This window comes from Xenopus laevis, chromosome 4L (genome assembly GCF_017654675.1).
Source record: "Xenopus laevis strain J_2021 chromosome 4L, Xenopus_laevis_v10.1, whole genome shotgun sequence".
NCBI lineage: Eukaryota > Metazoa > Chordata > Amphibia > Anura > Pipidae > Xenopus > Xenopus laevis.
In genome coordinates, this window is record NC_054377.1 from 128,028,879 (window position 1) to 128,052,032 (window position 23,154).

Here is a 23,154-nt window from a genome sequence, read left to right on the forward strand (position 1 = left end):
TTGCAGAATAAAAGTTCAGCACTTTATTTGTAAGAGAAATAAAATATATTGAAACACCAGTACAAAGAATAAGGAAAGGAAACAACCACTCTACATGATTGGCACATGGTACAGTCCATCTTTTCACACATTACAAGAGGCATTTAGTTAGTGAGCTGCGAGTAGCTTTGTACATAGTAACAGCACAAGCTCTACAGCAGTTTCTTTATGCACAGAGTCAGGCGGAATGTCACGAAATAAGGAAACGGAGCAATGAACAAGCAAAACCATTAAGAAAAGGTTTGGGGAAATTTGTTTGTCTCTGCGACGATAAGGAGAGTGGATTATAGTTTCAGGCTGGGAAGAGGCCCATAGAGTGTTTATTTATAAAAGCAAGCTCAGAAAACGTGTAGAACGGTGGATTTCTCTTATGTCAGGGTTTCACCTTTGGTTACCTAAAGGAATAAAAAAAAAAAAAGGTAGGTAAAGTCTCAACTACATACTGCATATCATATAAAGTAGGATAAGCAAATTATAACTGAACACAGACTTACAACATAATTCACACATTAAAGGGGCCAATGTACATAAATGTTCAGCAGATCAATAAACAGCAAAATGGAGGAGACCGTTTTCTGTCCTCCATGCTCATCAGTCAGTGTCCCACTGGGCTCCCTATACCTCTGGGGTCTCCCACAGTCACAGAGTGTGATTCCTCTATAGATACATCCCTGTATAATGTAAGGGACATTGGGACTGACACTAACGTAGTAAACAGTTGAATCCGTTCCCTTAAAGGGGGTGGTTCACCTTTCAGTTAACTTTTAGTATGTTATAGAATGATCAATTCTAAGCAACTTTTCAATTGGTCTTCATTATCTTATTATTATTTTTATAGTTTTTAATTGTCTTCTTTACTCTTTCCAACTTTGACATGGGGGTCACTGACCCCATCTAAATAACAAATGCTCTGTAAGGCTACAATGTTATTATTGCTACTTTTTATTACTCAGACCCTCTCCTATTCATATTCCAGTCTCTTATTCAAATGCATGGTTGCTAGGGTAATTTGGAGAGCTGCTGAATAAAAAGCTAAACAAATAGAAAAGAACAAATAATTGACAATGAAAACCAATTGCAAATGCTCTCAGAATATCACTATCTACCTACTAAAAGTGAATTTAAAGGTGAATAACCCATTTAAGTTTACATATACTGGCTGCCCATAGCTTTAATGCCGATATTGGTTGTTGTGAGTCAAATTTGAAATGATCGGTCATAAGGAAAACTCTGTTCTGTCACTGACCCCCAACAGCTCTTAGAATGAATCATCAGCCAATCAGAAATTAGATGTGGCAACAATCCTCATGTGATCTGTAAAGCTTAGAATGAATCATCAGCCAATCAGAAATTAGATGTGGCAACAATCCTCATGTGATCTGTAAAGCATGATGATGATTTGATTGGTTGGTCGTGGGACCTTCCTTCTTGATACAAGTTTGGGCTGAACTACACGGGAGAATTAGTAGGATGGTGTTGGATCAGCAGAACGTGGGGGTCACATGGGTCGAAATATAACTGAACGGATACAAAAATCTGATGTGTATAAGATCTGACAGTGTCTAAGCACTGGTTGAAATTCACTGATTGTCGGATGTAGATGAACAAACACACTACATCATCCAACTTTATCTGGTCCAACTTAACATTACATATATCAACAGCCATTTGTCCTCCAACCCCCATCAAATTTTGGTTTGGAAGATGGAGTTCCCCTTTAAATGGCATGTAAAGTCTAAAATAGAATAAGGCTAGAAATGCTGTATTTTGTATACTAAATATAAACATGAACTTACTGCACCACAAGCCTAATCAAACAAATAATTTATGCTTTCAAAGTTGGCTACAGGGGGTCACCATCTTGCAACTTTGTTAAACATCTTTGCAAGACTAAGACTGTGCACATGCTCAGTGTGGTCTGGGCTGCTTAGGGATCGTCATAAACAAAGCTGCTTGAGTTCTGCATGGCTGGGAAGTAAGGCGGGGGCTCCCCCTGCTGTTCATAAGTATGATTGTTTCCCTGCTCAGCAGTTAGGGACCATCTGACAATTCCTATTCACAGCAGTAAATGAAGGGAGAATTTCACTGCATATAGTCAGGTTTCTTATAAAAACGGTACACATTTTTTAATTAAAGTATATCGGAGATATGTTTCTTTTTCATTAAAGAAAGAAAAAATTAGATTTTATTTTTTTGCCTTTACATGCCCTTTAAGAAGTTTGATAAATATACGCCCATGTTCCAAAGCTTGTGGTATAAATATCAATGACAAATCTGCCTAGGAATATCCCATACAAATGAACAGAAAGCTGTGAAATTTCCCTGTGGTGAAACTCCATTTCACACTTTGATAAATATGATCCTTAGAGGCAGTCTTATCAAAGTGTTAGATTAGAGCTCACAACAGAGAAACTCACCCACTTTCTGTTCCATTCTATGGGATTTTGTAGATGCCTATTAAAGAACCAGTAAACCAGTAACATAATTTTTTTAAAAAAAATATTTCTACTTAACGAGAAAAAAAACAAAAAAAAAAAAACACTAAGGCAGTTTTAACTTTCAATTGGCAAAGTCTTTATTAAGAAATTACTTCTCTATATCTCTCCTCTACAGAAACGGTGACAGGTTGATGATCGATTTCTCCTCCCTGACTCCTATAGAAGGCAGGGAGGAGAAATCGAGCGCCGCTTGATGGATCGTCGCCCTATCGCCGTTTCTGAAGAGGAGCACAAGCAGAGAATCGGTGAGTTATTTCTTAATAAAGACTTTGCCAATTGAAAGTTAAAACAGCCTTGGAGTAGAAACATATTTTATTTATTTTTTTTTAAAAAAATGATGTTACTGGTCTTTTAATTTAGAGTTCACCATTTCATCAATAAGCTTCTCACAATCCTATAAGAACGAATAGAAAGTGGATGAGTTGAGTAGCCCGGGGGCCTTGTTAATTATTCTTAACAGGAAGATGGCTTCTGAAAATATCCACGGAAGAGTAAAAGGGGCTAGGGAAGGCGAACACAAGCACGAACACAGCAGAGAACACACGCAAGTTTATGCAACCCACGTAAGCACGTAACAACACCACGGCTGAAGGCTTCAGTGTCTGCGCATGCACATGACTAGTGTCGAGACTAGATCCCCATGCAATAAGGACCAAGCCCCACGCTCCTACTGGAAAACTAGAAGTATGAACAGGACAGAAGGACCCATGCCAAGCAAATAGCACACTTTAGGTGGGGAAGACTTAGCGATGCATCTGGTGTGAAGAAACACATTGTTGTAGGTTTTAGATTTCAAGTTATAACCGACTACAGGTTTCTGTGCGTTTCCTCCTGTTAATTTAGAAGTCAAATTCTTCTTATTCTTTAACACTAACATGGTCTGATATACAAGAGACCCAGCAATATATATCCGAGTGTTGTGGCTTTGCCTGGCCTTCTTTTGCTTCGTTTTCTTATTTCTCTCAACACTTTTAAAAAAACTGTAACACCAAAAAGTGAAAATCAGTTATCCAGAAACCCATTATCCAGAAATCTCCGACTTATGGAAAGGCCATCTCCATAGGCTGCATTTTATCCAAATTTTTAAAAATGATTATCCGTTTCTCTGTAATAATAAAACAGAAGCTTGTACTTGATCCCAAATAAGATATAATGAATCCTTATTGGAAGCAGAACCAGCCTATTGGGTTTATTTTATGTTCATATATTTTTCTAGTAGGCTTAAGGTATGGAGATCCAAATTATGGAAAGATCCGTTATCCGAGGTCCCGAGCATTCTGGATAACAGCTCCCATACCTGTACTAGTAAAACTGGTGTGCGTGCGTCAAAAAAACTCTACAACAGTTTATATAAATAAGCTGTATCTGTTATCGACTGTGTATTCTGTGCTTGAATGGCTGCCCCCATGGCTACACAGCAGCTTATTTATATAAACAATAGTTGTTTTTCTGAAGCAAACACACCAGTTTTACCAGTGCAGGGCAACGATATATTATATAGTCATTCTTTTAAAACATTTTAATTTTTTGGTGTTACTGTTCCTTTAAAGGAGAATTCATCCTGTAATAAAACCCCCCCCCCCCTAACCTGGGTAGACCCCCTCCCTCCAGCCTACCTGCCCCCCCGGGCAAATGCCCCTAATTTTTACTCACCCCTCCATGCAGATTCTGGCCTCTGAGTTCACTGGCGACATCTTTTTTCTGTCTTTTTCGGATGTTTCGCGCATGTCCAGTCGGACTAAATTTCTGGTCCCAAACCACTGCACATGCGGTGAAAAAATTTTCTGAAATTTTCCTACATTTCGGCGCATGCGCAGTTGTTCGGAACCGGAAACTTACTCCAACTGCGCATGCACTGAAAATGCCGTCAAGACACGAAGATTACAGGACAAGAAGAAGATGGCAGCCGTGAACGACGAGGCCAGAATCTGCATGGAGGGGTGAGTAAAAAACTAGGGGCATTTTCCCGGGGGGGGGGGCAGGTAGGCTGGGGGGGGAATAAGGGTCTACCCAGGGTAGGGGGGAGAGTTTTTTTGTACGGGTTGATTTCTCCTTTAAAGGGGTGGTCCACCTTTAAAGTAACTTTCATTATGTTATAAAACAACTAATTCTAAGCAACCTTTCAATTGTTTTTTTTTTTTATTTATTTTTTATAGTTATTTGTTTTTTTCTTCTGATTCTTTGCAGCTTTCAAATGGGAGTCGCTGTCCCCTTCTAAAAAAACAAATGCTCTGTAAGGCTACAAATGTATTGTTATTGGTACTTTTTATTACTGATCCTTCTATTTACTCTCCTATTCATATTCCAGTCTCTTATTCAAATCAATGCATGGTTGCTAGGGTAATTTGGGCCCTCGTTACCAGATTGCTTAAAATGCAAATTGAAGCTAAAAAGCTAAATAACTCAAAAACCTTCAATAATAAAAAATTAAAAACAATTGCAAATTGTCTCAGAATATCACTCTCTACATCATACTAAAGTTATCTCAAAGGTGAACAACCCCTTTAAGGCCTCGCCATGCTGCAAGAGAAACATTTGTTTCCTGTCCCGTTTTAGGGCATATAGAGAATAATAATTTTCCTTCGTTGAATAATTAGATCCAATTTAAGATAAACATTTAGTTCTGCTGTTAATGTCCAGTTAATCTGTGCCAGGAGGATCCCAACACAATACAGCTTGCCCATTGCTGGTGTAATTCCAATGAGACATGGACATTATCCCAACCAAACTGCCCACAGCATGTCCTAGTGTCCTGTTTTTCAATGCTCAAACATTACTTTGATAGACTATAGTGGAGCTCTGATGGTTTCCCGGGTGAAACAAAGAACATTTGGTTTTACTCAGCACAGGAATTATTCTGATATAGGCGCCATTCCAGAGGAGAAGCATTAGGGAAGCGAGAAAGAAAGGAAGAACAAAGTGAGATCCTAATGATTGATCAACTATTTAACTGCAATGAGAAACTCAAGATTGATTATGTCTTAATAATAATCAAATAAAGGTTTGAGTGTTTATATACATGGTGATCGATTTGCCTTCTGTTTAACAATGTAAAAGGACTGGATCCCCTTAAAGGGATACTGCCATGGGAAAATAATTTTTTTTCATAATGAATCAATTAATAGTGCTGCTCCAGCAGAATTCTGCACTGAAATCCATTTCTCAAAAGAGCAAACAGATTTTTTTTATATTCAAGTTTGAAATCTGACATGGGGCTAGACATATTGTCAATTTCCCAGCTGCCCCAAGTCATGTGACTTGTGCTCTGATAAACTTCAATCACTCTTTGCTGCTGTACTTCAAGTTGGAGTGATATCACCCCCCTCCCTTCCCCCCCCCCCAGCAGCCAAAAAAAAGAACAATGGGAAGGTAACCAGATAGCAGCTCCCTAACACAAGATAAAAGCTGCCTGGTAGATCTAAAAACAACACTCAATAGTAAAAACCCATGTCTCACTGAGACACATTCAGTTACATTGAGAAGGAAAAACAGCAGCCTGCCAGAAAGCATTTCTCTCCTAAAGTGCAGGCACAAGTCACATGACTTGGGGCAGCTGGGAAATTGACAAAATGTCTAGCCCCATGTCAGATTTCAAAATTGAATTTAAAAAAATTTGTTTGCTCTTTTGAGAAATGGATTTCAGTGCAGAATTCTGCTGGAGTAGCACTATTAACTGATGTGTTTTGAAAAAAACATGTTTTCCGATGACAGTATCCCTTTAAATAGTAGAATTAAGAATGTGCAGTCCAGAGCGCTTTTGCACTTTACTTTTTTTAAAGGGCCACTATACCCTTATTTCCATGTGTTAAAGGTGGTGTTCACCTTCCAAACATTTTTTTCAGTTAAATTGTTTTCAGATTGTTCAACAGAAATAAAGACTATTACACTTCCCCACAAAATTGAAGTGTAAAGTTGAATGTTCCTGTCTCTGGTGTTTGAGTCTGACAGCTCAGTAATTCAGGCGCAGACTCTAGACTGTTACAATTTTGCAACATTTAGTTGATCCATTTCTCAGCAGCATCTCTGGAGTATTAGCAACTATTGTATCAATTTTAACAGCTGCCTGTAAATAGGGATGGGTGAATTTGACCCTTATCCACAACCGGACCTACTGACCATCAAGAATCAGGAAGTGCTGTCATTGTAAACCGGAAGTGACATCAAGGGAAATAGGCATGATCCGAAAAAAAGGGAGTAAATACAGGAAGTGCTGTCTTTGTGAACCGGAAGCAACATAATCGGAAGTAGACGTGATCAGAAAAAAGGAGTAAAAATCACTATTGAGAAGACCCGCGGCCCTGACCCGTGTCTATACTCCCACCCAGAACTTCTAACCGCATCCCGCAGGGTACCGCAGGTTTTTGCGGGTAACCCGCAGGTACCCGACCAGCTGCAGGACTCTAATTCAGGGACTCAGCAGAGACAAAGATAACAAGTGTATCAACTAAATGTAGCAATTTAGAACAGATTACAAGGTCGGCGACCCCCTCCCATAGCTGCTTTAGAAGGTGAAAAATGAAACGTTACACTTCATAATGTAATGTTATTGCTACTTTGTGACTCGTCTTTCTATTCTGGCCTCTCCTTTTCATAATCCAGTCTGTTATTCAAATTAATGCATAGTTGCTAGGTTATTTCAGACCCTAGCAACAGGTGGCTGAAACTGGAGAGCTGCTGAATAAAAAGCAAAATAACTCAAAAATGATAAAAAATGAAATGAAAATGACAAGTTATAAAAAATGAAAACCAATTGCAAATTGTCTCTGAATATCATTCTCTACATCATACTAAAAGTTAATTCAAAGGTGAACAACCCCTTTAAATTGAAATATTAAGAGTTACATTTATCTTTTTCTTCATTTTTGCTATAATAGCCTAGGTTTTTTTGAAGGTATTACTGACTCGCCTTGCAGGTTCTGCCTTGCCTAAACAGCCACTGTCTGGCTGGAGAAATTAAACTGTAATCAACTATTGCTCTGCGCTGGTAAAACAGGGTGTTTGCTTTAGAAAGACGATTATAGTTGATATAAACAAGCTGCTGTGTAGCCAAGGGGGCAGCCATTCAAGCACAGGATAGACAGTAGATAACAGATAAGTACTACTATAATTTATATAAACAAGCTGCTGTGTAGACATGGGGGCAGCCATTCAAGCTGGAAAAAAGAAGAAAAGGCGCATGTTACATAGCAGATAACAGTTAAGCTCTGTAGAATACAATGGTGTTTTATCTGTTATCTACTATGTGACCTGTGTCTTTTCTCCTTGTTTCCAGCTTGACTGGCTGCCTCCATGGCTACACAGCAGCTTGTTTATATAAACTATAATAGTCTTTCTGAAGCAAACACACAGCTTTTACCAGTCCAGGGCAACACTACGTTATATTTTAATTTATTTTAGACACTTATTTTTTGGCGTTACGGTTCCTTTAAAGGAACTAATGGGCAATATTTTCCCTTTAGAGTGATATCTCATAAGAAGTTTATTTCAATCAATGATAATGGCAGCGGTGGCTGAACCGCCCACAATTTGCTGTCAGCGACATCCCACTGAAACAAACAGGAAGTGATATGGGACATCATGGACAGGAGAACTCACATAAAGGGTGATCCCTGGAAGTTCCTATAATGTTATGTCTGCAAGAAGAGTATCAGTATGCCCCATGTGCCATTAAAGGAATGGTTTACCTGTAAGTTAACTTTTAGTATGTAAAAGAGTGTCCTTTTCCTAGTAACTTTGCAATTGGTCTTCATGACTTGTCTGTTATTTTCTCTGTGATAATACAATTTCATTGTTATGGTTACTTTTTACTACTTATCTTCCTGTTCAGTCCCTCGCCTATACTCATTCCAGCCTATAATTCAAACCACTGGTTGCTAGGGAAAATAAGATCCTGGCAACCAGAGCACTGCTGAAATAACAAACTGGAATGCTGACAAACAAAAAGGGTAGTAAGTTGAAAAAAACAGAAACTGAAGAGAAGTTGCAAATAGGGTTGCCACCTTTTCTGAAAGATAATACCGGCCGGTGGGAGGCGGACACAAAAGGGGGTGGTCTGTGTTGCAAGAAGGGGCGGAGCCACACAGCGTGACGCAAAAGAGGGTGGAGCAACATTGCACAATGATGTCCAGAAAACTGAAAAAAAGGTAAGTTATGAGCAAATTGGGGACGGGCCAAGGGCTTTTTTTCAAGGGTATTCCAAATTACCGGCAACTACATTGGCAGTAAATTTGTAATACCGGCCCCGGCAGGTGTTTTACCGGCAAGGACGGTAAAATCCCGGCCGGATGGCAACCCTAGTTGCAAACAGTCTTAGAATATCAGTCTATATCATACTAAAAGTTAAAGGCAAACGGTCCTTTTAATAATTATATATGTATAAATATATATATGAAGAAGAACCTCCCCCAACCACCAAAATACATCAAAATGCAGAACATGACATACCCTTGCTTCTATATACTCAATTCTTCTTTCTAATGCGGTCAGCTTTTCGTTTAGTGTTGCCAGTCGTGAGCGACAGGACATATCTTGAAGAAAGCAGAGTATACATTTACCACAGACATTTTTAATACAATGATATACACGTTTCCATTAAAGGAATTGTTCAGTGTAAAAATAAAAACTGGGTAAATAGATAGGCTGTGCAAAATAAAAAATGTTTCTAATATACTTAGTTAGACAAAAATGTAATGTATAAAGGCTGGAGTGATTTGATGTATAACAAGTCAGTCAGGACACTACTTCCTGCTTTTCAACTCTCTTGGTTTACACTGACTGGTTACCCTGGCTACCAGGCAGTAACCAATCAGAGACTTGAGGGGGGGGGGCACATGGGTCATATCTGTTGCTTTTGAATCTGAGCTGAATGCTGAGGATCAATTACAAACTCACTGAACAGAAATGTACCATGTGGCCCCCCTTCAAGTCGCTGACTAACTCAGAGTTATAGAGCTGAAAAGCAGGAAGTTGGATTCTGGCTGTTTTATTAGACATCTGTTCACTCCAGCCTTTATACATTACATTTTTCCCTTACTAACTATATTAGAAACATTTTTTATTTTGCACAGCCTATCTATTTACCCAGTTTTTATTTTTACACTGAACTGCAGTGCAGAATAAGCTGGCATCGTCTTTAAAGGGGTGGTTCATCTTAAAGTTAATTTTTAGTATGTTATAAAATGGCTAATTGTAAGCAACTTTTCAATTGGTCTTTTTTTTTTTTATAGTTTTTGAATCATTTGCCTTCTTCTTCTGACATTCTCCAGCGTTCAAATGGGGGTCAATAACCCCATCTAAAAACAAATGCTCTGTAAGGCTCCAAATTTATAGTTATTTCTTCTATTTATTACTCGACTTTCTATTCAGGCCTCTCCTATTACTATTCCAGTCTCTCATTCAAACCAATGCATGGTTGCTAGGGTAATTTGTACCCTAGCAACCAGATTGCTGAAATTGCAAACTGGAGAGCTGCTGAATAAAAATCGAAATAACTCAAAAAGCCCCACATAATACAAAATGAAAATCAATTGTAAGCGGTCTCAGAATATCACTCTCTACATCATACTAAAAGTTCATTTATAGGTGAACAACCCCTTTAATCCATTGTCTACCATGCACCCCCAAATCCTTCAGGACAGATTCGGCCGAATACCGAACCGAATCCTAATTTGCATATGCAAATTAGGGGTGGGAAGGAGAAAACATTTTTTAGTTCCTTGTTTTGTGACAAAAAGTTATGTGATTTCCCTCCCTGCCCCTAGGCAGAAGGATTCGGCCGAATCCTGCTGAAAAAGGCCGAATCCCAAATTCGGTGCATCCCTAATAGTGAATAATGTACCCCATATTGTAAAATATGAGGATACTATAAGTCCTTGAGTAGGTGACTTCTAATATCTTCATATATATTCAACAGGGGATACATTACTTATTATAATACACTAGGGATGCACCGAATCCGCTATTTTGGATTTGGCTGAAACCCCCGAATCCTTCAAAAAAGATTTGCCTGAATACCGAACTGAATCCGAACCCTATGCAAATTAGGGGTGGGAAGGGGAAAAGATTTACTTCCTTGTTTTCTGACAAAAAGTCACACAATTTTCCCATCACCCCTAATTTGCATATGCAAATTCGGATTCGGTTTGGCTGGGCAGAAGGATTCGGCAGAATCAGAATCCTGCTGAAAAAGGCCGAATCGAATCCTGGATTCGGTGCATCCCTAAAATACACACGTTTCAGTGAGTCATGTAACAGAACGACATAACTGAGCACGGATTATAACCAATGACATCACTAAGCACCATTTAAACAGATATATAGTGAATAAAGTACCCCCTCTTGTAAAATATAAGGCTATTATAAGTTAACGAGGAGTTTCATGACCATATAAAAACATGAGGCCGAAGGCCAAGTGTTTTTATACAGGTCATGGAACTCCGAGGTAAATTCTAATATCCTCATATTTTACAACTGGGGGTACTTTATTTATTATAATACACAAATTTCAGTGAGTCATGTGACAGAAATGACATCAGAACTCACCGTTTATAACGGATGACATCAGAACTCACTGTTTATAAGGATATAATTTACAGGATATTCATGGCTTTTGTGTATTATAAGGATATTGTTGGCCCTTGTGTATAATGTATTATACGTTTTTATGTAGTATACAGGCTGCCTTTATTTCTGTATTCAAGTAGAACATATAAATATTGTTATCTATGGCACAGTATCATGGAGTAGTAAGTTATGGTTACACAAACACACAGTGTATCATGAGCAGGGCCGCCATCAGGGGGGGACAGGGGGGACAAGCGTACCGGGCCCGGGCATGAAGGGGGGCCCGGCAGCGCTGCATTTTTTTGAAGATCCGGGCCCCCCTTACGAGCGCCCGAGCCGTACGTCTTGCCTCTTCAGTGCCGAATGCGGAAGTGCCGAAAAGCCGAAGCCGATGCGACGAAAAGACCCGAAGTCACGGAAAAAGCCGAAGTCCCGAAGTCACGAAGCGCCGAAAAGACCCGAAGTCACGAAAACAGCCGAAGCCGAAGTCCTGAAGCAGCGCAAAGACCCGAAGTCACGAAAACAGCCGAAGCCGAAGTCCTGAAGCGGTGAAAAGACCCGAAGTCACGAAAGGAGGCGAAGTTGAAGTACTGAAGCCATGAGTTCAATTCTACTGAACACCAGTTTGTGTTTTTTTTTTTTTTAATCCCCTGGCCACCAATGTATTATTTTAATATTCTATAGGCCCCTGCCACCAATCTTTTTTTTAAAACTTTTGTTTTTGGGGCCCCAATTTTTTTTTTAACTCGTAAGGGGCCCCTTGCCACCATTGTTTTTTTTTGGGTTTTTTTTTTTTAAAAAAAATTAATTTTCTTTTTGGTGGCCCCAAATTTTTTTAACTTGTAAGGGGGCCCCTGCCACCAGTTTTTTTTTTTTTTTCAAAAAAAAATTAATTTTTTTTCAAAATTTTTTTTTGGGGCCCCAATTTGTTTTTAACTTAGAAGGGGGCCCCTGCCACCAATGTTTGTTTATTTTTTAGTTTTTTTTACATTTTTTTTTGTTGGGGCCCCAAGTTTTTTTTAACAGGGGGCCCCTGCCACCAATGTTTTTAAAAAAAAAAAAATTTTAATTTTTTTTTTTTTGGGGCCCCAATTTTTTTTATAAGGGGGCCCTGACCATCAATAGCTTTTTACAACTTGTGTGGGGGGGGGTTACTTTTTTAGCGCTGATGTCTGTGTGGTCTTTTAACTGCGATGTGGGCGGGATATGGGGCGGAGCTTGGTAGTCAGTGTGGGCGGGGCCCAGGGGGCCCCAAAAATTTTGTTGTACGGGCCCCGTGATTTCTAATGGCGGCCCTGATCATGAGCAGTTGACACCATGTCCCAAGGCAACTGGGATAATAAGGAAAGCCTGTGAGTCACTCGGGGCCCTACAGCTGTGGGGATTGACAAGGTCCAGCAATCATAAAGAGGCTGCTGGGAGTTGTAGTTAATAACAGAATCAGGCATCCTATAAAGAGGCGCTGCCCATTGCACAGGCATTTAGTGCCCAGCCCTACGCAGGTTCCCCAGCGGGATATACAGCGCCGCCCCCTCTCTCTCACCAAATGAGTTCAGGAAGTCAGCGATTTTCTTGATGCTGCTGGTGATCACCTCGATGTACTCCCGGTTGGCCCAATCCTGGTGAATCTCCCTTTGCACAGGATCATCCTGACTGGCCATTTTAGCCCTCGTTCTCACTACCTAAAACCACAGCCAAAGCGGAAAAAAAAAGCGTCCCCTACTGCGCAGGTCAGACCGGAAGCGCTCTCAGCATTCAACCGTGACCGCCATTTTTAAAGAGGACAAAACATTAATATCGAAGGTAAGGGTCAAGAATATAAATGAGTTGTGAAAAAAACTAAATCGATAGTGTTTGTTGATCCAAATAACACCTGTCGCCATATTCTCGTGTTTATTTAAGACAGACATTAGTATTTCCCAATCTGCCGACATAAATATGTCCGCCATTGCTTCGATGCTTTCGACTGCGCATGCGCACCAGTCTTTGCGGAACTGACGTGCGGAACGATGACGGGTGTGTGAAAACAGGTAAGGGCAGGTGCGGGGGGTTATGACTGTGAAGCTGCTGGATTATAAAACACCTTTCGGTACCAGCCATTGGGGTTTTCGGTTGAACGCAGATTTAAAGCTTTCCGCAAGAGACATGACGTAGGCTGGAGGTAGCGGTGATGTAATATGACACCTGCTCGCTGCTTGGAATGGAATCAGACATTGGCTGCTGCGGGTACTATTGATAATCACTTCTATAATCACTATAAGAGATGATGAATGGGAGCCAGAATAGGTGGGCATTGAGATGACAGAATAGTTTCTTTCTGGCAGAAATACTAATTATATTCATAGTCTAATTAAAGGGGTTGTTAAGATAACTTTTAGTATGATGTAGAGAGGGATATGCTGAGATAATTTGCCATTTGTTTTCATTTTTTACTATTGAATGTTTTTGAGTTATTTAGCTTTTTATTCAGCAGCTCTAAAGTTTGCAACTTCAACAATCTGGTTGCTGGGGTTGACATTACCCTAGCAACCAGGCATTGATTTGAAGAAGAGCCTGGAATATGAATAGGAGAGGGACTGAATAGAAAGAGGAGTAATACAAAGTAACAATAACGTTACATTTGTAGCCTTAAGATGGACATAGATGCAAAGATCCGATGGTTCGAATCCTCGAAGAATCAGACTTCCCCATCGCCCATCCTGCCACTAACCATTCAGATCAAATAAAGTAGTAAAAGAACAGATCAGCCGATGTTCTGCCCCTGACAGCAGCGCCGATTCTTACCTAAGGGCGGCCTGAGGCGGCTCCTGCAATGCCGCCCCCCCTCGCTGACTTACCTGTCGGGAGGCAGGAACACTAATGCGGAGAGCGCATTGCGCTCTCTCGCATTAGTAAAGCCGAATTTCCGGTTTAAAAACTGGAAATCCGGCTCTTAAAGGTACCAGGAGCGGCTTTTTTGCCGCCCCTGGAAACCTCTCCGGCGTTGCCGCCTGAGGCGAGTGTCTCAGACCACCTCATTGGCGACGCGCCCCTGCCTGACAGCAATCGTACGAAAGTTATGTCTGACAAAAGCTGGTGACAGTCTCCCACTGAGAATCAGTCTTGAATGGGTTCTTGACTGCTAGCAGCTCTGACTGATGCAAATATATATATATATTATATGTGTGTGTATTAGACTTACACTCATTTACTAGTATAGCTGCAAATTTGGCAAAGTTCATTTCCCCACAGCAGCCGATTCGTTATTTGTTTTCATTTTTTGATAACTGCAAGAGACCCATCAAAGCTAATTTTTTATTGGTTGCCATGTGTTCTTGCAGCTTTGTTGTATCATTTTTTTTGTTATGTGGATTGTTCTCTTAGTGTTTTGAGTCAACACAAATATTTACTGAAATATTGGTACAGCATTGTTGTGCTGATTATTGTCTTACTTTAGTGTTTTTTAAAGGGATGGTTCACCTTCAAGTTAACTTTTAGTATATTATAGAAGGACAATTCTAAACAACTTCTCAATTGGTCTTCTTTATTTTTAATTGTTTTTTTTTGCCTTTTTCTGACTTTTTCCAGCTTTCAAATGGAGGTCACTGACACAATCTAAAAACAAATGCTCTGTAAGGCTAAAAATTCATTGTTAGTTCTACTTTTTATGACTGCTCTTTCTATTCAGTCCCTCTCCTGTTCATATTCCAATCTCTTATTCAGATCAATGCATGGTTTCCAGGGTCATTTGTACCCTAGCAACCAGACTGCTGACATTTTAAACTGGAGAGCTGCTGAATAAAAAGCTAAATAACTCAAAAACTATAAAAAATGAAAACCAATTGCAAATCGTCTCAGAATATCACTCTACATCATACTAAAAGGTGATTTAAAGGTGAACAACCCCTTTAAAGGAAAGCGATACACCCCCCCCTTTTTGACGTGAGGTCATTCAGTTGGGTTAATGTAGAAAAGGTGCATAAACACTATCTTGAAGTGCTAAACATTTTTTTACAGAGACTTGCCTGATTCCACAGGCTGAAAGGAAACCATGATAGTCTGTTTCTGTGCTTTCAGTGACCAGTTCCCCACATAGGCTCAGAGAGCAGTGCAGCCCCACCCCAAGTGTTGGATTGTGGGACTTGAAGTCAATCTGCTTTCCAGAGAATCTGTTTATGACCCAGTATGGAAAGCAGGGAGACTTCCATGGAACAAGGTAAGGGAGGGGCTGCATTACCCACTGGGGGTCATTTATACACTGGGCAAATTTGCACCTGGGCAGTAACCCATGGCAACCAATCAGATGATTGCTTTCAATGCTTGACTGCAGCTGGCTTAAAAAAGCTAATTACTGATTGGTTGCCATTGATCTCTGCCCAGGGGCAAATTTGCCCTGTGTTTATAAATGAGCCCCATTGAGTCTGGGTGTAAAACTAGTTCCCTGTGTGCACCCTGTTTCTTTTCAATGTGTGGAATCTATGTGTGTAAAAAATTATATAGTTCATTATATAGTTCATATAGTGTTTATGCACCACCTATTCTACATAAGCTGAATGTGCTCATGTCCCTTCACTTTAACATGGTTGTTCACCTTTGCGTTAACTTTTAGCATGATGTAGAGAGTGATATTCTAAGATAACTTGCAATTGGTTTTCATTTTTTTTTTTTATTGATATTTTGGTTTTTGAGTTATTTAGCTTTTTATTCAGCGGCTCTCCAGTTTGTAATTTCAGCACTCTGTTTGCTAGTGTCTAAATTACCCTAGCAACCATGCATTGATTTGAAGGGAAGACTGGAATAGGAGAAACCTGAACAGAAAGAGGAGTACTAAAAAGTAGCAATAACAATAATTGTGTAGCTTTACAGACCATTTGCTTTTTAGATGGGGTCAGTGACCCCCAATTGCAGCTGGAAAGAGTCTGAAGAAGAAGACTAATAATAAAAAAAACTATAAAAATAAATAATGAATATCTATTGAAAAGTTGCTTAGCATTGGCAATTTTATAACACACTAAAAGTTAATTTAGAGGTGATCCACCCATTTAAGGGGAATGGAAATAGAAGGTAAATTAGGCTAAATAGTCAATATCCCAAATAACTGTGCCTGTGCTGCATTACCCACTGTATATTCACATCTGTCCTAAAGTGACCATAATAAACAGTTAACCGCTGTGTGCATTTCCGACTGAGTGATTTAACCAGCTGTACAAATAGCTGAGCAGCAGTGACTTCTTCATCTGCAGATGCCCTACCCAGCCCCTGGGAAGTAGAGATGCAATTAATCCATTATTTTTATATTCAGCTGCATCTTCCACCCATATGAGTTTCAAATAGAAAATATGTGCCCAGATGGTTGGAAGAAACATATGTGATATCACAGTTAATTATTTATATGTTTAAATGTACGTTTACCTACTGTATAAATGCTGTTGGCTATTGTGCCTTTTTGGATAGGCGGCTCATTATTCTTGTTTCTTTTCTTCTTCTTTTTTTATGCGGACCTGGTGATGTTGTACTTCAACTGTGTTTGGCGTTACCCTCTCAGACACTTCCAGGATGCAAGTATTTAAACGAATGTTTATGAGTTAGCCACCCAACAGGCTACACTCCAGCTTGCAGAACAAGAATACGGCTGTGTGAGTTTACATTCATCACCCCAACTAAACAAAATGTTTATCTGTTGGTTATTCATTTCTCATTAAAGGGATGGTTCGCCTTTAAAGGAGAAGGAAACCCTTTTGCTAAAAACCCTGTACCCCACACCCCACGTAGACCCCCCCTCCCTCCTCCCCCAGGCTAACTACCCCCCCCCCGGGAAATGCTTCATACTCCATATTTACCCCTCGGCACAGATTCTTCCAGTGAATTTCCACGCGTCTGTCTTCCGCGTCCTCTGTAAGCTGACTGGGAGATCGGTATATCTGCGCATGCGCAGTTGGAGCAGTTTGCCGGTTTGTGACAACTGAGCATGCGTGGAATTACACGGTAATTGCTAATCTCCCAGTCAGTTTACCGAGGACACGGAAGATGGATGCGTGGAACTTCGCTGGAAGAATCTGCGCCAAGGGGTAAGTATGGAGTATGGGGCATTTCCCCGGGGGGGGGGGGGTTGTTAGCCTGGGGGAAGGAGGGAGGGGGGTCTACCTGGGGTGGGGGGTGCGGGGTTTTTTGCAAAAGGGTTTTGTTCGCCTTTAACTTTTCATCAAGTGGACTCGCAGTGATCACTTTTTGCTTCCATACATAGGACCAAACACAATGTTTTTCAACAGTCCATTGTCCATTTGAGGTATTCAGGGGGTTAATTGTTTGTTATTGAGTTGCTGACGTATAATTGTTTTTTCCCTCCACAGTTTACTATTCGGCAGGAGAAGAGGGAATACAAAAAGCGGAATCCAAAGATTCAGGAGAGCGTTTGTAAGCGGCCGTTTCTAAGATGTTTTCTGATCTGGATTATGACTACGAAGAGGACAAACTGTGAGTGGAATTGGTTAAAATAACATTACAGGTATGGGATCCGTTATCCAGAAAGCTCCGAATTAAGGAAAGGTCGTCTCCCATAGACTCCATTTTATCCAAATAATCCAAATTTTTAAAAATGATTCCCTTTTTCTCTGTAATAATAAAACAGTAACTTGTACTTGATCCCAACTAAGATATAATTAATCCTTATTGGAAGCAAAACCAGCCTATTGGGTTTATTTAATGTTTACATGATTTTCTATTAGACTTAAGGTATGAAGATCCAAATTACAGAAATATCCATTATCTGGAAAACCCCAGGTCCCGAGAATTCTGAATAACCGGTCCCATACCTGTACTAACTGAGTGAAACCTTTTGTTCTATGTGTCCTATTATAAGAGCGACACTTGTGTGGTCATTAGTATGTTTTGTGCAGACTACACAATGACTCCCTTTTTATATAAGGCAATACCAGGGATCCCCAATCTTTTTCATCCATGAGCAACATACACATGTAAAATGCCAAATAAGCATTGCTGCCTGGATGATAGTCAAGTGGTGTTTCTGTGCCACATTCATTTACTGAGCCCTCAAGCCATTTGTAATAACGAATCCTGTGTATAATATGTATATGTATAATATGCATTTGTTATGTAGTACAGGTATGGGACTATTTATCTGGAAACCCTATATCCAGAAAGCTCCAGATTACAGGAAGGCCATCTCACATACTGTAGAGTTCAAGCAAATAATGTTTTTTTAAGCTTTCCTTTTTCTCTGCAATAATAAAACAGTACCTTTCATTTGATCCTAAGTAAACCTTTAAAATAAGTGAATGTAAAACAGAGGGTGCTATTCTAAGCACTTTTGCAATGTACATTCATTATTTTTTTTTTTTTCAATTCCAAGATATTAAAGGATAAATGTAGTGTTAGCATGAATTCATTTTGTTACAGCAGCACCACCTGCTGGTCATTTTCTGACCATTCTGAGCACCAAGTAGTCAATGAAGTTGTCAGGAGAAAGAAAGAGGCTGCTCTAATGTTCTTCTGCTTAGGAAAGAGTTGAGAAAGATTTCTATTTTTTTTTCCTAAGCAGAAGAACATCAGAGCAGCCTCTTTCTTTCTCCTGACAACTTCCTTGACTATTTGGTGGTCGGAAAATGACCAGCAGGTGGCGCTGTTGTAACAAAATTCATTCAGGTTAACGATACATATATCCTTTAATATCTTGGCATTAAAAAAATAATGAATGTACATTGCAAACACTGGGTAATGTCTCTTTCCTAGGGATGGGCGAATTTGACCCGTTTCGTTTCGCCAAAAACTCGCCGCCGGGCGTAATGTCGCTGACGCCCATTAAACTCTATGTGCGTCAAAAATTTGTTGTCGCGCGACAATTTTTTTGACGTGCGTCTTTTTATTTTGACGCACAACATCATACAAGTCTATGGGCATCATTTTTTCTGCGAAACAAGGCGAAAAAATTCGCCCATCCCTACTCTTTCCCACAGTTCATTTCACCTCACACTTTGCAATTAACAGGACTAACTCAATTTCCCAGCAATATCTGATCCAAATCATATGGTATGGGATCCGTTATCCAGAAACCTTTATCCAGAAAGCTCCGAATTATGGAAAGGGCGTCTCCCATAGACTCCATATTATCCAAATAATACAAATTTTTAAAAATGATTTCCTTTTTATTTGTAATAATAAAACAGTAGATTGTACTTGATCCCAACTAAGATATAATTAATCCTTATTGGAAGCAGAACCAGCCTGTTGGGTTCATTTAATGTTTAAATGATTTTCTAGTGGACCTAAAGTATGACGATCCAAATTACAGAAAGAGCCAGGTCCCAAAGCATTCTGGATAACAGGTCCCATACCTGTATACCAAATGATGTCTGCCATGAGAAATCTAAGGTTTTTATGGGCCTGCCGTGTGATTTTCCCTTTTCACTCACCTGAGAACACCCTGCACCAGTACACGTTCAAGGGCCACTAACACAAAAAAAAAACACAACCCATTTAACCCTAAGACACACTTTGTTGGAACTTTTCCATCATTTGTTTTTAAACCATGACTTTTTTTCATTTAAAAAAAAATATATATTTTCACTTTATAGGATTTTCTGGATCAAGCTTTGCGTTTTCTAAATCTCAACTGAATAACGGCAATGGCCCTAAGACGAGATGGGTGGGTGTGCAATGGAACACGAATGTTCAAAGTAGGGGATCGTTTCCATAAACGCAATTCAATAAAATGGGGATGGAGAAGAGAAGAGGAGATTTGTCGCTGGGCGACTAATCTCCCCGAATCTGAGCGTCTGTCTTTAGTATGTAAGATCTAAAAAATTAAAGAGGCCATATCGATTATCAAGATATTTGTCCTACCATAATAACCCTTTAAGAGCACCGATTGCCATCCCTCCGGCGATTTACATTCTAGCCAGTGGGAGGCAGTTCGTGAGGAGATTAGTAACCCCGAAGATGAGGAGATTTGTCGCTGGGAGACTAATCTCCCCGGATCTGAGCGTCTGTCTCTGCCCTTAGTGAGTAAGATCTAAAAATTTAAAGAAGCCATATAGATTATCAAGATATTGGTCCTACCATAATAACCCTTTAGGCTGACTTGCTGAAAGGTGCTCTGCACCTAAAGGGGTGGTTCACCTTTAAGCTACCTTTTAGTATGTAATAGAATAGCCATTTCTAAGCAACTTTTCATTTGATCTTCATTATTTATTTTTTTATAGCTTTTAATTCTTTGCCTTCTTCTTCTGACTCTTTTCAACTCTCAGGGGGTCACTGACCCCCTGAGAGTTTTACAAATCCTCTCTAAAGCTACACATTTACTGTTACTGCTAGTTTTTGCTACTGCTAGTTTTCTTTTCAGGGCCCCTTCTATTCATATCCCAGTCTCTTATTAAAATGAATGCATGGTTGCAAGGGTAATTTAGACTGTAGCAACCAGATTGCTGAAATTCCAAACTGGACAGCTGCTGAATAAAACGCTAAATAACTACAAGTTATAAAAAAACAAATAGCAAATGGTCTCAGAATATCACTCTCTATACCATATTAAAAGTTAACTCAAAGGTGAACATCCCCTTTAACTTGTTTTTGTTCAATTTTACACTGTATTCCTTTCTTCATTTCAGTGGGATCCCAACAGTCCCTGGGACAGTAACCCTCAAAAAGGACTCTCAGAATGTGATTGGGATCAGCATAGGCGGTGGAGCCCAGCACTGCCCCTGCTTGTATATAGTGCAGGTTCGTACAGCTTTAAGTATGCCTTTTCTTAATTCTAATTCATTATAACATATGTTTTCTTAGTGCATCCATTTAAAAGATGAATAAAGGTAGCCATACAAGGGTCTATAAAAGCCAGTATTCAGTCCCTTTGAACTAAAGGATTACTTGCCTCTGTATGGGGGCCCTCCATTGGGCGTGCCAGACCATTATGTGGCCGAAAATCAGTCAGATATTGATCAGACAGATTTAAAAAAAAAAAAAAGCCCTTGGGAGTTATAGAATGTTGACACTCAAGGGAACTTTAGTGCCAATGATAATAAATCTGTTGCCAGTGGTTTTTCATGCATTATAAAGTAGTACAAATATTAGTCTGTGGCATTGTCCTTTGGCACACTATGGAAGAGATTTATGGTGATAAGTGGTACTACAAAAATGTTACCACTACATGTTACATTAGATGAAACACAATTTAGTAAGTGCTTGCAAGTGTGCAGTTTCACTTAAAAGTGAGTAAATCGCAGGGTGCAAAAGTGGAACCTGAACCTCCATCTGCCACTTACTAGGTGTAACATACAGAGCTTCCTTTGTGCATAATGCCTATTCGTGCTGTTTTGGTTTTTTTCACTCATCTAGTCAAGTACAATGATGTTGTCATGCACCTATAGCTTAACCTCCACACCCAGGCACAAATTTTGCACCCACATTTCTTTATTGCCTTATGATCTTATGCAGGATTTTGTGCAGCAGTTAGGCTGTTATTCTGAAAGAAATGTGGCAAAATGCTTTTATGAGGCCCTGATTCCCTATTTACACATGTCTTTAATGTTTTTAACTTTCTAAACTCATCTCACAGGTATTTGACAACACCCCAGCTGCCTTAGATGGCACCATCGCAGCAGGAGATGAAATAACTGGTGTGAATTCCAAATCTGTTAAAGGCAAAACCAAAGTAGAAGTGGCAAAGATGATTCAGAATGTAAAGGTGAGATCTGGCTTGCTTTTTGCAAGTGCTTAGTGCCCATATCCATACACGCACCGATATTATCATACAAAACTAATTTTCGGACGATATTCAGTACGTATATGGCGGGAGATGAGCCAACCTATATTGTCAGAAGGCCCCCCCGAACATTGTCCATTGTTAGTGCTGAATTGATTGATACAGATAGAATTGTTTTTATCTGACGATTCAGCTCTACACATGTGTATTGAAATGAACATTCTTTCCTGGAAGGATCGTGATTGTTACGTCTATGGCCACCTTAACATTCAAGGCTTGATCTTCAAACTGTTAAAAGAAACTTTCTCTCCTCTGCAAGGAAGCTCTGGAACAAGTCCAAAGCAATGTCACTGACCTTTAGTAACGCAGCCAAAATCCTTCTCAAAATGTTTGTCATGAGTTGAATATTTATCTGTCAGCATCCCACAAGGAATCCACTGAGCTTAAGCAGTTTTTGTTAAATTGGCAGTGACCTGCCCCAATGCCTCTAATTGTTGTTAAAGATGATTTAACCAAGGATTAACATCCCAATATGCAAGTGAGTTTCCCAGAAGTGTTGAACTCTGTCAGTTATGGCATTTTTCCCCCCGCTGATGAAAAGCAACCTTAGCACATGATGTCCAAACAGCCTTAATCCAATGGAGAATCTCTGGCACTATTTCATTATTGAGATGCACAAGAACACAAGAATCGCTCAACAAATGTCAACAGTCAGGAGCAAATGTGCTAAAAACAGTGTACCTACTTAGTACAAACTGTGTATTTGCTGTGGTGTAGTATTGGAAGGTGTGCAGCAATAAGTGTTAGCTCTGTTTGCCAATTGGTTATATTCTGTTATTATTCTCAGTTCATGAAACCAGTAAAATCTGAAATCTGCCTGCTGATTGGTTGTAGTGGGTTACAGGTTTTTAAATTTTACATTTCATGTTTTGTTGACTGGTACACCTTTTAATTAGAAACGGCAATCTAGGATAATCATCTATTAACTCTGTTATTTTTAGGGAGAAGTGATTATTCACTACAACAAGTTACAAGCTGATCCCAAGCAAGGGAAGTCTCTGGATATTGGTAAAAAGATATACTTCTTATGCTCCCTCTATTATTTCCCCCTGAGATCTGCGTGTTACTTATCTTTGTGTCTTTTTAGTCCTAAAGAAGGTAAAGCACCGGCTGGTGGAAAACATGAGCTCGGGCGCGGCAGATGCACTGGGTTTGAGTCGGGCCATCCTGTGTAATGGTAAATTCTGTTTTCTGTAGCAGTGCATTGTCACTTTGATCCAATGTGCCTTAAAACATTATCAGACATCTGCCCTTTCTTGACTTACTGGGGCCAAAGTGATTGCTTTCTCCAGTAGATCT

The 23,154-nt window shown here is 39.7% G+C and overlaps 2 protein-coding genes across 8 annotated transcripts in view; one reads left to right on the plus strand and one right to left on the minus strand.

Annotated features, from left to right (window-relative positions):
- Positions 1-12,788, minus strand: brk1.L (BRICK1, SCAR/WAVE actin-nucleating complex subunit L homeolog). Its single transcript, NM_001171693.1, is given in 3 exon segments — positions 1-434; positions 8,982-9,064; positions 12,643-12,788. Coding segments are annotated over 3 exon segments (228 nt in total). The 5' UTR covers positions 12,761-12,788; the 3' UTR covers positions 1-407.
- pick1.L (protein interacting with PRKCA 1 L homeolog) overlaps positions 12,759-23,154 on the plus strand; it is a 17,845-nt gene continuing 7,449 nt past the window's right edge. The window contains exons 1-8 of one of the 7 annotated variants that reach the window (XM_018256957.2): positions 12,759-12,902; positions 13,002-13,129; positions 16,624-16,714; positions 17,429-17,552; positions 20,702-20,813; positions 21,649-21,777; positions 22,797-22,863; positions 22,943-23,032. In XM_018256957.2, the coding sequence (XP_018112446.1) occupies positions 17,512-17,552; positions 20,702-20,813; positions 21,649-21,777; positions 22,797-22,863; positions 22,943-23,032 (439 nt within the window). In that variant the 5' untranslated portion in view covers positions 12,759-12,902; positions 13,002-13,129; positions 16,624-16,714; positions 17,429-17,511. 7 annotated transcript variants of the gene reach the window in all.